This window comes from Melospiza melodia, chromosome 28 (genome assembly GCF_035770615.1).
Source record: "Melospiza melodia melodia isolate bMelMel2 chromosome 28, bMelMel2.pri, whole genome shotgun sequence".
In the NCBI taxonomy this organism is placed as follows: domain Eukaryota; kingdom Metazoa; phylum Chordata; class Aves; order Passeriformes; family Passerellidae; genus Melospiza; species Melospiza melodia.
In genome coordinates, this window is record NC_086221.1 from 4,788,747 (window position 1) to 4,806,107 (window position 17,361).

Sequence of the window (17,361 nt, forward strand, 5' to 3'; positions counted from 1 at the left end):
GGGAAAGCAGTAAAATTAGTGTTGAGCTGCCAGGCAGTCACTTGGCCCCTGGTGCCCGGGGACTCTGGGGTGTCACTGAGGCTCTGCAAACGCTGCTGAGATGTCTCGGGTGAGAATTCCAGGTAGGTCTGAAAGCCACGTGTGAGCCAAGGGGCCACAGGGCAGGTTCCAGCCCCACAGCCTCAGAGCTTTGGATGTGTGGTGTCCAGGGGACCTCTGGGCATTTTTCTTCCTGCTTGGAGATGGTTTTGGATGGTGCAGTGAAGAAACTGTGTTATTGTTTAAAGCTTCCTCTGCTTGTACTGAAGGAAAATCCTGTCTCTCCTGGGTGTGATGTGTCCTGAAATGACATCATTAAATCCCTGTGGAAGGGCTCAGAGGGATTTCAGGAATCTCTGGTGCCCCTGGTGAGGGATTTCAGGAATCTCTGGTGCCCCTGGTGAAGCTGAGCTGTGGGGAGCCCCAAGGGGATGGGAGCAGCAGCAGGGCCAGCCAGGCTCTGCAGGCAGTGCACAGGGACGTGTGGCAGGTGACTGCAGAGCCCTGAGTGATAACAGTCCCAAACAGCCCTGATAAGAGCATGTTTGGAATTGCAGGGCTGTGCTGTCAGAGACAGTGCCCAGCACATGGAGCTGGTGTTAAAACCTTGCCCTGCACCATCAGGGGGAGGCTCTGAACCTTCCTGAGCGTAATTTCCATCCACTAAAGAGATGAAAGGTCAAACTAAACATTTCTGGGATGCTTTGCAGGCAGATGAATATGTGGAGTCAGGATTTTGGAGCGTGTGTTCCTCAGGCTGGGCTTTGGGAATCAGCAGCTGTGAGGGCAGAGCTGCAGCCTGAGCTGCTGGGTCAGGGAAAAAGGGCAGGGCTGAGGCTCAGAGTGCTGCTGCCACCCTGTCAGGGTGGGACTGCAGGGTCCCAGCTGCCTGATCTGCGGGGAATAAGGAGAGCTGTGAGCACAGGGTGATGGAACTCAGCATCTCTGCAATGGCCACCCATGCTGGGCGCCACAGAGGAGGGAGTCAAGGGCAAAAAATAGCAAAGCCTGGTGCTCTGGGTATGGAATATCTGCTTGCCTGGTCAGCAGGAGGCTGTGCCGCCCTCCCTGTGTCCCTGCAGGGGCAGGAGAGCCCTTCCAGGCCAGCTCAGCCCCAGCACTGCTGCCTGCCAGGTGTGGGGTGAGAGCATCTGGCTTCTGGGGGATGCTCCACCTTGGGCACTGCAGGGAAATTTTATCAGCATGAAGGGATACCAAAGCTGTACCATCATCCCAGCTTTGCCCTGGTGCTGCACCTCTGCAGTTGAAGGGAGGAAAATTTATGTTTTTGGGGAATAACAGGGAAGGGGGGGTAAAATTCCCTAAATTCTGGAGAATTTCTCAATTGGCACCCAGTTTGTTTTGAAGCTGTGCCCATCAAATAAAGGGAACATCTCTTCCAGAGAAGCAAAGTACAAGTTTAGCCAAATTCTTCCACTTCTAGAGAAGAGATGTTCCCAGAGCCAGGCTGGGCTGGCTGGGAGGGAGGGACCTGCACTGGGGTTTGGTTCCACCCTGAGGCATCACTGAGGCTCTTCCATGGGACAGGCAGTGCATAACGTCCCTCTGTGCTCCTCAAAGGGACAAATTCTGCTCTGCCTCTTCCTTCCAGTACCTGAAGGGGCTGCAAGAAGGCTGGAGGGACTTCTCACGAATCACAGGACAAGGGAAAATGGTTTTAAGCCAAAGGGGAGTGGGTTTAGATGGGATATTGGGAAGGAATTCCTCCCTGGGAGGGTGGGCAGGCCCTGGCACAGGTGCCCAGAGCAGCTGTGGAATCCCTGGCAGTGTCCAAGGCCAGGCTGGACAGGGCTTGGAGCCACAACAGTGAAAGGTGTCCCTGCCCATCAGATGAGCTTTAAGGTCTCTTCCAACCCAAACCACTCTATGATTCTATGATTCTTTTCTAAGTGGGAGGATTTGGTTAAACTTGTACTTTGCTAATCCCTTTTGAAAGACTGATGAGGTGACAAAGCTAAAAGGCTCAGATTTTGAAGAGCTGATTACAACAGCTTTTATTTTGTCTCTGTTTTATCTCAAACAGCAGAACAGAAACGTGAGTATTGCTGGGTTTCTCTCTGCTCTGCTGTGTTACTGCCTAGACATGATCTCTGGAACCATGCAGCAGTTACATGATCATGGAGATCATGGAGATCATGGAGATCATGCAGATCATGGAGATCATGGAGATCATGCAGATCATGATCATGGTGATCCTTCAGCAGCTGGGAAATGCTGTTTCCTGGCAGTGCCAGCTCTGCCCATCAGTGTTACACAGAATGGTCCCATCTTTTGGTCCTTTGATATAGCACCAAAAGATGCAATTTGTTCAATATCATTCTGCACCCTGAGTGCTGTTGAGAACCCTGTGTCTGCTCTGCTTTGGTGCTCATCTGTGTGACACTCGATGGTGAGATCCATCCTTGGGCACTGATCTTCACCTTGCTTTGTGTCCAGCTGCCAAAACCCGCTGTCAGAGCCCCTGTGCTGCCATGCCAACATCTGCTTCTGGGAGCTGCTGCCAGCAGAACCCTTGGGTTCTTGTTTTATGGTGTTCTGTGGGCAGAGGAAGGCCTTTTACCCTTCCTTTCCTCCTCCATAAAGCTCCAGCCAGCCCTGTGGCAGTGGTGGCCCTGGCACCTCTGCAGCACGATGCACGTGGTGGGCGGGCAGTGCCCAGCTGGGAACGCCCTGGCATGGTGGAGCTGAGTGCTTGGGCTGCCAGCTCTGCCCCATCCATGCCTCTGTGTCCCCCTGAATGCTGCAGCAAGTGGATTTTGGAGCTCTAAGGGCTCTGCCAACGTCCCTCAGTGCATGCTCCCATAACTGCCCTTCCCAAGGACCTGCTTCTCTCTGGGCCTTTTGGCAGCACTCTTGGACTGTGTGTCCTTTTCCTGCTGTGCTGGGGGTATCAGGGGATGTCTCCAGCCCACCAGGAGTGGCCCAACCTTGCTGCAAATTTGGGAGGTGGCTCAGACTCTTCTCTAGAGTGTGGAGACCACAAGGAAAGGGCAGCTGAGCACGGAGCTGCCTGCAAGGGGCACCTGCTGGGAACCCCCTCCCTGTGGGACACTGAACTCCTCTTTGCAGAGATGGACGAGACCCTGCGCTCCTTCGCCGAGAAGGTTTTTGCCTCCGAGGTGAAGGATGAGGAGGTCAGGGGGGAAATCTCTCATTTTGACGTGGAAGAGAGCTGCCCCATCTCCCGGCAGGAGATGACGGTGCACATGATGCTGCAGGAGGCCAGCTCCACGGTGGAGAAGCGGTGAGTGAGCTCCCAGGGGAGGAGCAGGGAGAGGAGCGCAGCCTGCAGCTCCTGGCCACAGCAAACGGGGGGGATGGAAATCAGCCCTTGGGCACGGCTCACCACACCTGCGGGATAAATCCTTGATAATCCCAGGGCATCTGTCAGGTACTCCAGGGTTTCCTCTCCAACTGCTTGGGCAGAAAGATGCCCTTGGCCCATTCAGTGGGTGCCAGCACAGGCATGGGCACAGAGCTGCTGGGGAGGGAGGCTCGGGGACAAACCTGTGGCTTCTTTGTGTGCTGTGGCCTTTGCTTCTGGTGCTCATTTATCACCAGTGAGCTGCACCACGGTGTGCACAGCTGGAACACAGCTGGGGGAAGTGCCCTGGCCCTGCAGCTGTGGGTACCATGGAGTGGGGCTGTTTGCCTGAGCCTTTCCTCGCAGCAGGAAGAAGCTGATCCGCATGCAGACCACAGTGCTGGCCCCGCCCGTGGCCCCGGGGGCTGTCCCCAGCCTGGCTGTCACCGAGGAGGCCAGCTCCACCTGCCCCCAGTACCAGAGCGTGCCCCCCTTCCAGCGGGTGCAGATCACTGGGGACTATGCCTCTGGGGTAGGTACTGCCACGGCTGCTCCCTCTGCACACTGGGCACCCCTCTGCTCCCTGCCTGCCCCCCAGCAGTGCCCATGCCTGGTTTCAGGGTCTATTACAGGAGTCTGTACCTGGGAAAGCGTCCCCACTGTGCCTCACAAGCATCTGGGGGTGCCCTGCTGCACCCCCGGGGATCCAGAGCTGAATTCCTTAGCAGGAGCTCTGGGGTGCTGAATATTCCCACAGAATTCTCCAGGGCAGAACGGGCCGTGCTCACTCTGTCACATCCTCTCTGCTTGCACACAGCTCTGTCTGAGCTCTGTGCACATCCAGGGATCCCAGAACTGCTGAGGGAAAGTCACCAAGCCCTGGTACAGGCAGGGTCACCTGGAGCCATTTGACCAGGACTGTTATCACGTCCCGTGCTAATCCTGCCTCCCTCTCCTCCTCAGCCTCCTATTACATTTGAGCCTGCTGGAAGGCTGCTCAGCCTGGAGCTGCCCAGCAGAGGGGATCTGGAAATCCCTCCCTGCACTGAGCACATTCCCCCTGCCATGACTGTCCTAGCTGGGAGTGACTGACTCCACTCCAGTCTCTCCTGACTGCCCAAAACATTTGTTAGTGCAGTAAATCAAAAATCACTGACACCCTGGGTTAGTGCATCTTGTTGTTCCTGCTTCAGTTTCAGCCTGGGCTCCAAAAATAGCTTTAATGTTTTGCCCAGGCCTGGCTTCCATTTCAGAGTCCATTACTGATTGCAGTGAGGAATGTAAGAGGGGCTGACATCAGAATTCCCTGATTCTGCAAGCAGGAGCTTCCCTTTGTCGTGCCTGGGTCTCTGCCTGTCATTCCTTCCTCACCCTGCTCAGGCAGAGCAGTGGGACATTGATATGATCTGATTTGATACATGATATGATGAGATAGATGAGATATAGGATTATATGATATGATTATATGATATGATAAGAAAGTTGGAAAGAGACTTTTTCAATACCATATAGTGACAGGACACAGGGAATGGCTTCCATTGCCAGAGGGCAGGGTTAGATGGGATATTGGGAAGGAATTGTTCCATGTGGGGATGGGGAGGCCCTGGCACAGGACGTCCAGAGAAGCTGTGGCTGCTCCATTCCTGGAAGTGTCCAGTGCCAGGATGGGGCTGGCAGCACCCTGGGACAGTGGAATGTGTCCCTGCCCACACCAGGGACTAGAGCAAGATGAGTTTTAGGATCCCTTCCAGCCCAAACCATTTTTTCACATTCATCTTGCCATGACCAAAATCTCCCTGCACCTGAGTGCACCAGGGTGTGTTTCTTGGACGCACCCTGGTGTGTCCTGTTCCAGCTGTGTGGGTGCCTTCAGCATCACCTCCCCTGCAGGTGACAGTGGAAGACTTTGAGGTGGTGTGCAGGGGCCTGTACCGGGCGCTGTGCATCCGGGAGAAGAACATGCAGCAGTCACTGCAGAGGTTCCCCAAGACACCCTCGCAGTACCTGCGTGCCATCGAGGGCGAGCCCTGGAGACCCAGTGACGCTGGCCCAGGTACATCCAGGCACCCCAGGAGGTGCCTTCAGCACGGGGCACGGCTCAGGAACTCGCCCAGGTCCCCTCCTTGGTGTCACAGGGGTGGCGTGGGGGAGCAAGGCAGGCCTGGCAGCCTGATGGAATTCTCCTTTTGCTGCAGTGTTCACCCCACCAGTGAAGGATGGGCAGGATCCCCTGGACAGTGGGAACCTCCCTGAGGACCTGGGATACCACGTGCAGATGAAGGATGGGATAGTTTATGTCTATGCAGACAAGGCAGCGGCTGAGAGAAACGAGCCAAAGGACCTGCCCTACCCCAGCCTGGAGAACTTCATTGATGACATGAACTTCCTCCTGGTCCTCATTGCACAGGGGCCTGTGTAAGTGCACAACACACCAGATCCTGCCTCAGAGGGCAGGGGAGGTCAGGGCAGCCCCCTCAGGAACCTGCTGGTGACACATCTGGCTGCACAAGTGTCCTCAGCACTTGTCAGCCCTCTTGGCTTGGGTCTCAAGCAAAGCAGCACTCAGGGGCTGGAGACAGGAGCTGCGGGTTGTCTCCCAGCTGGCCAGCCTTCCTTCAGAGCTCTGGGATAGAGCCAGGGGAGGCACCTCAGGGGAGCAGGGCTGGCCAGCACGAGCTCCTCCAGCCCAGGTGGAATGTGCGTCCCTGTGCTGAGGGGTGAGGAGCCCAGTGCCTGTTCTGCCCTTTGCTCTCACCAGGAAGACCTACACCCACCGGCGCCTCAAGTTCCTCTCGTCCAAGTTCCAAGTGCATGAAATGCTCAATGAGATGGAGGAGATGAAGGAGCTGAAGAACAACCCCCACCGTGACTTCTACAACTGCAGGAAGGTAAAAGCCAAGGCTTAGACCTCCAGGGACCCTAGAGAGGGTCTGTCATGGTGCCTGCCCCTCCCTAATGGATGTTAGAGTCCATGTCTGAGCAGCAGTATTGCTCCTGTGAGTGGGATGTGCTGCCTTGGCAGAGCTGTGCCCTCTGGCTGTGTTCACCTGCTGGGCTGAGCCCTGCTCACACACAATGTGCTCACCTGAGGGGTTTGTTCACCCCCCTGGGATGGTACCCAAGCACCCCAGCCTGAAGCTGTCCCTGTTTTCCCAGGTGGACACACACATCCATGCTGCAGCCTGCATGAACCAGAAGCACCTTCTGCGTTTCATCAAGAAATCCTACCGTGTGGATGCCGACCGCGTGGTCTACAACGCCAAGGGCAAACAGCTCACCCTGAAACAGCTCTTCCAGCAGCTCAAACTGCACCCCTACGACCTGACAGTGGATTCTCTGGATGTCCATGCTGTAAGTGGTGGAACATTTAATGTAAGATCACTCTTGGGCCACTCTTCCCCCCACGGCTTTTGCCTTGTGCAGCCACATTTGTTGCGTGCATTAATGTTTGTGTCAGGGTGCAGCAGCTCCTGGTGATGCCATTTTGGGTGGTTTGGCTCAGTCCCTGCCCTCTGCCAGGCTGTGAGGGCAGTGTTTGAGCCTGAGCTCCCTGCTGCAGGGCCGGCAAACATTCCAGCGCTTTGACAAGTTCAATGACAAGTACAACCCCGTGGGCGCCAGCGAGCTCAGGGACCTCTACCTGAAGACAGAGAACGCCATCCACGGCGAGTACTTTGCTACCATCATCAAGGTATGGAGAGAGGGCAGGAGAACGGGGTGAAGCTGTGCTGCTGCTCTGCCTTCCCTTGCCATGGTGTGCTGTGCTTTGCAGGAGGTTGGCTCTGACCTGGAGGATGCCAAGTACCAGCACACGGAGCCCCGGCTCTCCATCTACGGGCGGTCGCCTGAGGAGTGGGCCAGGCTGGCCAGCTGGTTCAACACCCACAGGGTCTATTCCCCCAACATGAAGTGGATGATCCAAGTGCCCAGGATTTAGTATGTGCTGTGGGACTGAGAAGCACTGAGCCCTATAGATCCCTCATCCCTGAAAGGGCTGTGGGGACAGTGGGGCTGTGTTGTCCCTCTAGTAGCAATTAATCCCTTTGTCCACAGTGATGTGTTCAGGTCTAAGAATTTCCTCCCCCACTTTGGGAAAATGCTGGAATGTATCTTTGTTCCTGTGTTCGAGGCAACAGTCAATCCCCAAGCCCACAAAGAGCTGAGTGTCTTTCTACGCCACGTGAGTGTCACCTGGTGATGCTGTCAGGTGTGGGGAGAACTCACATCCCTGTTTGTGCACCAGAAATGGGGTGCTGGCCCTGACAGGAAAATGGCATCAGTGGGGCAGGGGGCTCTGTCTCATTCCAGGGAAAGGGGATGTGGCCAGAAGGGCAGGAGGGGACAGACTGCTTGGGCTGGCTGCTGTGGGGCTGGGAATTGCTGGGCACCCATCTCCTGGGGAGGTGTGAGCTTTATTCCTGGTCTGGACTGTGCTAGGGGGGTGTGATAATCCTTATAAATACAGAGTGAGCTCTGTAGCCTTGCCCAACTCTGCCCTTGGGGGGCACAGGGGCAAAGCCAAGTTTTGGGGCAGATTGAGCCCACCTGGGAGTGATGAGGTGGGGAGTGTGAGATGCACCTTTTTTGTTCATTTTGCCAACCAGATCACAGGATTTGACAGCGTGGATGATGAATCCAAGCACAGTGGACACATGTTTAGCACTAAAAGCCCAAAGCCAGAGGAGTGGACTTCCCAGAAGAACCCATCCTACACCTACTACATCTACTACATGTATGCCAACATCCTGGTGCTCAACAACCTGCGCAGGTGAGGCCTGGGACGTGCCTCGTGCCTTGCCTCAGTTCTTTGATTGTTGGTGTGGAAGATGGGGGCTCTCCTTGCTCTGTATTTGGAGCATCACATCCCAAAGCAACCCAGACACCCCTGGGAAGGAGGGGTGATGGACTGGGGAGAAAGTTCAGGGATTGCAGAGATGCATCTAGTGCACACACAGAGGACAGAAGAGAAGGAGTAATGTGCTCCTAGGTCAAGCTGGATTCCTGGGGACTCATAGCAGGGGCAGAGCTGGGCCTGAAGTTGGGTCCAGCCACACAACCCTCTGTTTGGCTGCTCTGAGTGCTCCTCAGAGTCAAGCTGGAATCTTGGGGACTCATAACAGGGGCAGAGCTGGGCCTGAAGTTGGTTCCAGGCACCCAAGCCTCTGTTTGGCTGCTCTGAGTGCTCCTTCCCTGTGCCAGGCAGCGTGGCATGAACACGTTCCTGTTCCGCCCGCACTGCGGCGAGGCCGGGGCCCTCACGCACCTGCTGGCCGCCTTCATGACAGCTGATAACATCTCCCACGGGCTCAACCTCAAGAAGGTACGTGGGGCAGGCTGCCAGGAGCAGCCCAGGCATGGCAGAGCGGGAGTAGGGCTCACAGCTGCCTCAGGTTACCTGTGCCACTGCTTTACACTGACACGGCCTGGTTTGGGCAGATGTTAAAAGGTTCTCCGGGCTTCTCCAGGCATGTTTGGGGATGTGGCTGAGCAGTGAATTAGATTTTGGGGTTTAGACCCATCACAGAATATGATTGTTATCAGTAGAGCCAGCTGAGTTTGATATCAGACAGCTCCTTGGCTGTGGTGGTGTTTGCAGAGGTCACAGGAGGAGGGAAGAAATGAGGATCTGACTCCATGTTTCAGAAGGCTTGATTTATTATTTAATTATATATATTATATTAAAACTATACTAAAAGAATAGAAGAAAAGATTTCATCAGAAGGCTTGCAAGGAATAGAAAAGAAATGGAATGATAATAAAATCTTGGGATAAAGTCTCTCTGACATGAGAGTCCGAGCCAGCTGACTGTGATTGGCCATTAATTAGAAACAACCCCATGAGACCAATCACAGATGCACCTGTTGCATTCCACAGCAGCAGATAACCATTGTTTACATTTTGTTCCTGAGGCCTCTCAGCTTCTCAGGAGGAAAAATCCTAAGGAAAGGATTTTTCATGAAACACATCTGTGATACTTGGCCTCTTGTGCTCCTTACCCTGAAGCACTGATTGCTGGCTGGCCCATCTCTCTCCTTGCACACAATTCCCTGGCTGGGACCAGCCTGATCTGACCCTGGAGAGGTGGAAGGTGCAGAACTTTGTCCCTAACATGGTACCTCTGCTTCCTCTGCAGAGCCCAGTGCTGCAGTACCTGTACTTCCTTGCCAGAATTCCCATTGCCATGTCCCCGCTCAGCAACAACAGCCTCTTCCTGGAGTACGCCAAGAACCCCTTGCTTGACTTCCACCAGAAAGGGCTCATGGTGTCCCTTTCTACAGATGACCCCATGCAGTTCCACTACACCAAGGTACAGTGTGAGCTGGGCACTGGGGCTGGCACTGTGGGGCTGGCACTGCGTGGGCCTCGGTTTGTTTGGAAGCCAGTGGCACTTGCAGGGGGTCCAGCACATGCTGGACCATCTCCCTCTCCACCAGCAGATGTCCAGGTGGGATATTAGGAAAAATTTCTTCACTGGAAAAGGGATCAAGCATCTGAACAGGCTGCCCAGGGCAGTGGTGCCTGGAAGTTTTCAAAAACTGAGAACATGTGGCTCTTTGTGGTATGGTTTAGTGGGCATGGGGTGTTGGTTGAAGGTTGGACTTGATCCTGGAGCCCCAATGATTCAGTGAGCTGTGGGACAGCCCCTGCAGAGCCCAGGCTGTGCTGGCAGAGGCTGCTGACCCCTAACCCTGCGCTGCAGGAGCCCCTCATGGAGGAGTACGCCATCGCTGCCCAGGTGTTCAAGCTCAGCACCTGTGACATGTGTGAGATCGCCAGGAACAGTGTCCTGCAGTGTGGCCTGTCCCATGAGGTGGGTGTCCTGTCCCCTGGGTGGTGTGTCCTGCAGAGTGTCCTGTCCCACGAGGTGGGTGTCCTGTTCCATGAGGGATGAGTCCTGCAGTGTGTCCTGCCCCATGAGGGGTGTTCTGTCCCATGAGAAGTGTGTCCTACTGTGTGTCCTGTCCCACAAGCTGAGTGTTCTGCAGTGTCTCATATCCCACGAGGTGTGTCCAGTTCCATGCACTGGTGTCCTACAATGTGTCCTGTCCCATGAGGGATGTGTCCTGTGCCACAAGATGCCATGTTCTGCAGTGTCTCATATCCCACGAGTGTCTCCTGCCCCATGCAGTGGTGTCCTGCAGTGTGTCCTGTCCCCTGGGCAGTGTGTCCTGCAGTGTGTCCTGTCCCATGAGGGGTGTCCTGCCCCATGAAGGATGTGTCCTGCAATGTGTCCTGCCCCACGAGGGGTGTCCTGTCCCATGAGGTGTGTCCTCTCCCACATCGTGGGTGTCCTGTCTCACGCAGGGGTGTCCTGCAGTGTCTCCTGTCCCACGAGGTGTGTGTCCTTCTGGGCTGGTCCTGCCCACAGCCTGAGAATGGCACCAGCTCCATTCGTGGGCTCAGGGCTTCCCTCGGGCGCTGCCAGCGGGGCTTCTCACGTCGGTACCGCTGTGTTTGCCTCTGGCAGGAGAAAGTGAAGTTCCTGGGTGAAAAGTACCAGGAAGACGGGCCCGATGGCAATGACATTCGGAAGACGAACGTGGCTCAGATCCGCGTTGCCTATCGCTACGAGACCTGGTGCTACGAGCTCAACCTCATCGCCGAGGGGCTGAAGAACGAATAGGCGGGGGCCGGACCGCGGGGCCGGGGCCGTGCTGGACTGTGAGGGGGGTCGGGACCGGGGCAATGCCGGACTGTGAGGGGAGCCAGGGTCGGGACAGGGCCGTGCCGGACTGCGCGGCCTCGGGGCAGCAGCGCAGTAAAACCCCGTCTGTGAAGCGGATCCGAGAGCCTGAGGGAAAGAGGGCGGGACCGTCTCCTGAGTAACAGCCAATGGGCGGTGGAGCTGTGCACCCTGAGGCGGGGCGAGGGTGGGATCATGGTCTGAGTGATGGCCACAGTAGCCAATGCGCGGCGGCTCCGTGAGCGCCGGGAGTGTCCTGCGGGAGCGGGCCGAGGCGGCGGAGAGACGGGACGGGGCGCGGCGGGGGCGGGACCTACTTCTGAGTGACGGCCGCGCCAACCAACGGCAAACGGCTCCGGGCGCTCCGGGGCGGGGGGAAGGCGGGATCACCACTTGAGTGATGGCTACATCAGCCAATGGGAGGTGGTTCCGTGCGCGCCGGGAGCGTCCTGCAGGAGCGGGGCCGGGAGCGGGCCGAGGCCGCGGTGAGACGGGGCGGGGGGCGGCGGGACCGGGCGGGGGCTACGCCGGGAGGGCGAGCGGGTCCCCAGGGGATTTGTGGCTTCCCGCAGTCGCGGCCCGACTCGGGGCTGCGGGCCCGGCTTGGAGTCCCCGCGTCCCGGCTGCGGACAGGCGGGCAGCGGGCGGTGCAGCATCTTGCCCGTGTCTGCCGGGCCGGAGGAAGCAGGTGCTGCTCCGGCTGCCCGCAGGAGACGCAGCTCACAGGGGAGCCGGGCTTGGGATGGGTTCGTCTCCCCCGCTCGTGCAGATGCCTGAGGGGAGGGTGCCGGAGTGGGGGTGTCCGGGGGTGGGCACAGGCGGGCGGGCCCCGCTGGCCGTCGGGGAGCGCTTCTCCCGTGAGGGCTGCCCGGGGCTGTCTGCCCGCGGGGATGGCCAAAACCATCGAGCAGGGCACCCACAGCAGAACGGGCAGCTTTCTCCCCTTGGGAACGTGGTGTCAGGAAATGGAATTGTCTCGAGGCTTTGCATGGAAAATGTGTAGTGTGCTCGCTGGGTTTCAGGGCTGGAAAAAGAGTCAGGGCTACCTGGCACGCCTGCCGAGGGTCTCTCCCATTGCCCCATTCTGTTATTCTGTACAGAGCTGTACGCGCTGCTGGGCTGGGCTGGGTTAGGGCTCGCTGGATATTTGTGCTTTGTTGCACTGAGGTGCTGGATGGATACAGGGCTCCTTGCGCACGCTGGATCAGTCTCCCCTTGCCTTCCCCAGCTCCCTGCATACGCACAGCCCTCTGTTCCAGTGACACCGCCTGGCTGGGAGGGTTTCTGGCTGTGACAGAGCCCAGCACTGCTTGAGCAATTCCTTCTCCCAGCTGGGACTGGCATCAGTGATGGAAGGAAAGTAGAAGAGAAGCTGCAGGAAAACCAGCCCCTGGAAATGGAAATGTGTATTTGAGCACTGGTGGCTGGAGGATCTGACTTGGATGTGACCTTGCTGTCCATTGCTGCTGGGCAAAATTTTAATCTCAGTCTTCCAGTTGTAATAATCGAATATGATATGACTCAGTGGGCAGCTCTGGAACACATTATCTGAATGCTGTCTGAGAGGTTTTCTGGTGCTGCCTTAGTCTGCACCCTTTGAACCTCCTGGGTGCTGCTGAGACATTCCCAAAGGAATGAGTGGTTGCTTGTGGCCCCACACAGCCTGTCTGGGGTGGCCCATGTGAAGCCACACGGGCTTTGTGACTTTCCTTTGGAACCTCACCTCTGATGGTGGCACCGAGGAAGTGCTCCAGGATAAGTTGTGATTGATTTTTAACTCCATGCCCAGCTTGTGCCTCATTTCTGGGGCTGGCAGCCAGCCCAGGGTGTAGGGGCTGAGTCAACTGCTGTTGTCAGTATTGCTGCCCTGGGCATTCAGATCCTGTGAGTCAGGTCAAACCCCCACGACTTTAAAAATAGTACATTGTGGGTTCTGTCCATGGGCACCCTGGTGTAGCAGCCTTCAGGGCTTGCATGCTGGAAGTGGTCTGGTTTTAGTATTTTTATATCTTGAGGAAAAACTTGCTTTCAGGAAGTTGAATTTCATCACTTTAGAAAAGGACAGTCAGTAGAAAAGCTTTAGGACCTGTGAGGGTCAGAGTTAACCTCCTTTTGCTGTGTAATTTGGATTAGCAGCACATTTTCTGTGTCCGGGGGCTGTGGCCATGGATCTGATGAGGCAGAGCTGCTCCTCAGCAGGAGCTGCAGCAGCATGGAAGGAGTTAATACCTCGTGGTTAGAGTAGCTTTGTATCGAGATGGAAATGACTAAGCACTCTGCATTCCTGGAGAGTTACTTGTTTTGATATAAAATCTGCTTGTTTGCTACTGCCCATGTCTTTGAGGCATCAGCATGACAGAGCTGTTCAGGGGAGCATCAGAGTTCTGGAGAGGAACAGGATGGGAATAGCTGAGAGCTCTGGAAGGGGTCCCTTCCCTCCAGGAACGAGCTGCCAGCTTCTCTAGGCTCCACAAGACCAGAAACTGATTTTTATTTGGCTGCTAACACACAGGAGGCTTGGTGACAAGGGCTTGGGGTGGTTTAGGACTGCACAGCTTTCACAGAAGGACTGGGATTGCCTCAGAGCTGCACGAGCTGGTCCAGGCGGTGCTTGTGTTCCCAGGACAAGGTAAGGTGCTGTGTCAGTGCCTCTGCTGCAGGGTGCTCGGGGTGCTGGGGGTTCCAGCAGCACAGGAGGAGAGGACTGACCTCAGCACTAGGCAGGGATTTATTCTGGAACAGCACAACTGGCAGCTTTCTCTCCTTGGGAATGTGGTTTCAGGAAATGGAATTGTCCCGAGGCTTTGCATGGAAAATGTGTAGTGTGCTCGCTGGATTTCAGGGCTGGAAAAAGAGTCAGGGCTACCTGTCATGTGCTGGGAACGTGCCTTATTCTTCTGCTTTGGGAGCTTCCAAACAGTGTGGATCAGAGAGGCAGGCTTTTGGCAGAAATGAGTGGTGTTTTGTCTAGAAATTATGTCATTTTCTCCCAAACTGCTGCTTCCAGTGAAATAATTCCGTATTCTTAACTACACTGATGTCCTCTAAGCAGTAAGGATGATAAATTTGGCTTCTCTGGAAATACTGGGAGCACACTGAGGCCAGTTTGGAGGAGTTTGGAAGGGGAGGTCAGGATGGGAGCAGTCACAAGCGTGGTTATTCTGTGACAGGAATGATTTGTGCCGTGCTGGAGACAAGTGCTGGCTGCCTGGCCCAGGTGGTCTCTGCCAGCTCTGTGTCCCTGAACTGTGATTTAGCCTGTCCTGGGCTGCATTTGGGAGTTACTTAACTTGGATCACACCACCCCAGTGTGTGTGTGTGTGCTCTTTCTTCACCAAAGATCAGCCTCTGCCCTCGCCTGGGCTCACGTGATGAGCTCAGATCAAATGCCTGGGTCTTGATAGCAAGCCTGGGCAGGTGAAGAGCTGCATTCCTCCTTCCTTGGATGGAGATTTTGGGAGAGACAATCCAAGGCAGCAGCTCTGAGCAGGGAGAACTTCAGGCTTGTGCTCAGCTCTCTGTGGATCCCATTCCTGCATGTCCAAGGCTGGGTTGGATGGTGTGACTGTGCTCACAGGGGTCAGAGGATGAGGGAAGAGATGAGGATCTGACTCCATGTTTCAGCAGGCTTGATTTATTATTTTATGATATATATTATATTAAAGCTATACTAAAAGAATAGAAGAAAGGATTTAATCAGAAGGCTGGCTAAGAATAGAATAGGAAAGAATGATAACAAAGGTTTGTGGCTCAGACTCTGTCTGAGCCAGCTCACTGTTATTGGCCATTAATTAGAAACAACTAACATGGGCTAATCAAAGATTTACCTGTTGCATTCCACAGCAGCAGATAACCATTGTTTACATTTTGTTCTTGAGGCTTCTCAGGAGGAAAAATCCTAAAGAAAGGATTTTTCATGAAAGATGTCTGTGACAGGATGGGGCTTGGAGCAACCTGGGACAGTGGAAGGTGTCCCTGCCATGGCAGGGGTGGAAGGAGATGAACTTTGAGGTTCCTTCCAATCCAGTCCAACCCAACCCATTCTGGAGTTCCGTGTCCTGGCCAAGGCTGAGTTTCTCCTCCACGTTTCTCAGCTCCTGGTTGTGCCTTACCCTGGGAGCAGGGACCTGGGCAGTAGGAGAGGGCAGAAGCATCAGGCCTTGATTTCAGCCATGGCTTGAGATGAGGAAGCAGAAATGGATCTGTCTGTCTGTCTGTCTGTGTGTCTGAGGAAGCTGCATCACAGGCAGTTTTTGCTGCAGCCCTCCCAGCATGAGCTGTGGCAGGAAGGATGTGGGGTGGGCTGGCAGCCAGCAGAGCTGCCCAGCTTGGGCACAGCGAGGGTGGACCCACCTGGAGAGCTGTGCAGGGCTGCTGAGCCTCCTCTGAGCAGCCGTTTGTCCTCATGGGTAGTGGAGGGTGTCAGGGAAGGGTTCTTCCCCCAGAGGGTGCTGGGCACTGCCCAGGCTCCCCAGGGAATGCCCAGAGCTGCAGGAGTGTCCTGTGCAGGGCCAGCAGGAGTTGGACAGGATGATCCTTGCGGTTCCTTTCCAAGCGTGTTCCGTGATTCTCTGCCAGGCTGCTCCCCCAGGAGCTCCCAGCTGGAGCATTCAGGAGGAATCAGCCCAGTGCTGTTGGAACCAGAGCAGCTGTGGGCACAGGCTGTGAGTGCAGCTGCTGGGCTGGTTCAGATAAACCCTGCTCCACGCCATGGGGTCCTTCAGGTTCTGCTCCCTGTGCCACCCCTGCATCCAGCAGTGCTGGGTTTGAAGGCTTGGCAGGCCCTGGAGGATCCTGGTGTGGAGCTGGGCTGCTGGGGAGGCTGTTGGAGCCCTGTCCCCCCTGGCTGTCCCTTTGCCTGGGTCCTGAGAGTGTCCTGAGTGGCACAGCAGAGGGAAAGCTGCTTTCCTGTCTGCTAATCAGGGCTGTGCAGACACACACGGAGGAAGGATGGCTCTGCTCTGGCTCAGGATGTTTTGGCAACAGTGCCTATTTATAGGAGAGGGCAGGGGCCCCTCACTGCTGTGGGAGAGGGTCTCCAGTGGCTGCAGAAGCACTGAGGACAGGCTGGAGTGCTGATGAGGGACAGAGGGCCGATGATGGAGCAAATATCCCCAGCCTGGGGCTTCCCCACATTGTCCAGGTTTATCCCATTCATTGCTGAGTTACCAGCAGCTCTCTGGGACAGTGGCCTGAGCCATTCCAGCCTGCAGGAACCCACACTGGAGACAGGGAGCTGCTTCCCACAGCAACTGTGCTGCTTTGGCAGAGTGCAGCAGAGCCAAGGCTTGGTGCCATGTGTGCCCAAACCATCCCTGAACTGCCTGGGAGCCCTGGCATGTCCTTGACCTTTGAGCTTTCTCACTGGTGCTATCAAAGAGATCTGCCAAGGCCAGTTCTTTGATTTGAATTGCGCTGCCGATGCCTCTGCCGAGCAGATCAGCAGCTCCAGGGGTGGAGCCCTGGAATTGGAGGAGTGGTGCCAGCAGTGGGCAGGGTGTGGGTCTGCTGTGCTGGGGGCTCTCCACACCCAGCCTGGAGAGCGGGGCATGACCCCTTGCTCCTGTGCCTCCCAGCGTGGTTTGGTGCCCATCCCTGGCTCTGCCCGCTCTGCCAGCCTGTGGTGACTCAGTGCTGGCCGGGCGTGGTGGCACTGGCTGTGCAGGACCTGTGCCCAGGGTGGCAGCTGGAGCAGAGGTTTGGTGTCACTCTGGCCCCTGGTCCCACCTGGAGCAGCTCTGGCTGCTCTGCAGGGACCCTCTGCTTTTGTGCATGTGTGGAATTCTGCTGTTTTCCTGCCATTTGCAGGGAGACTTCTTGGTGCCAGGGGATGTTACCAGAGCCAGAGGGGCCCCTGAGCACTTGTCTCCTTAGCAAAGGGAGGTTGTTAAATGCAGCTGGAGGGTTGGAACTTCTGAAATGGGATAATTGCCCAGAGAAAGGCAGGAACAGGGCTTGGTACAGCCCATGGGCTGCTGCCTTCTGTCCAGGATGAGTTTGCACCTCTGCTGGCAAAAGGGCTCCAAGGCTGAGTGTGACCGTGTTCACAGGGGTCCCAGGATGAGGGAAGAGATGAGGATCTGACTCCATGTTTCAGCAGGTTTGATTTATTATTTTATGATATATATTACATTAAAACTATACTAAAAGAATAGAAGAAAGGATTTCATCAGAAGGCTGGCTAAGAATAGAAAAAGAAGGAATGATAACAAAGGCTTGTGCCTCTGACAGAGAGTCTGAGCCAGCTGACTGTGATTGGCCATTAGTTAGAAACAACCAACATGGGCTAATCACAGATCCACCCATTGCATTC

General features: G+C 55.7%; 1 protein-coding gene across 1 annotated transcript; it reads left to right on the plus strand.

The window, feature by feature from the left end:
• AMPD1 (adenosine monophosphate deaminase 1) lies at positions 1–11,147 on the plus strand. Its single transcript, XM_063178020.1, has 15 exons — positions 1–122; positions 3,130–3,304; positions 3,731–3,896; positions 5,255–5,417; positions 5,560–5,779; positions 6,123–6,252; positions 6,521–6,715; positions 6,924–7,055; positions 7,137–7,300; positions 7,418–7,544; positions 7,969–8,132; positions 8,564–8,684; positions 9,498–9,671; positions 10,065–10,175; positions 10,833–11,147. The coding sequence occupies exons 1-15, from the start codon at positions 101–103 to the stop codon at positions 10,986–10,988; spliced, it is 2,220 nt and encodes a 739-aa protein (XP_063034090.1). The 5' UTR covers positions 1–100; the 3' UTR covers positions 10,989–11,147.
• Positions 11,148–17,361: the final 6,214 nt, after the last annotated feature.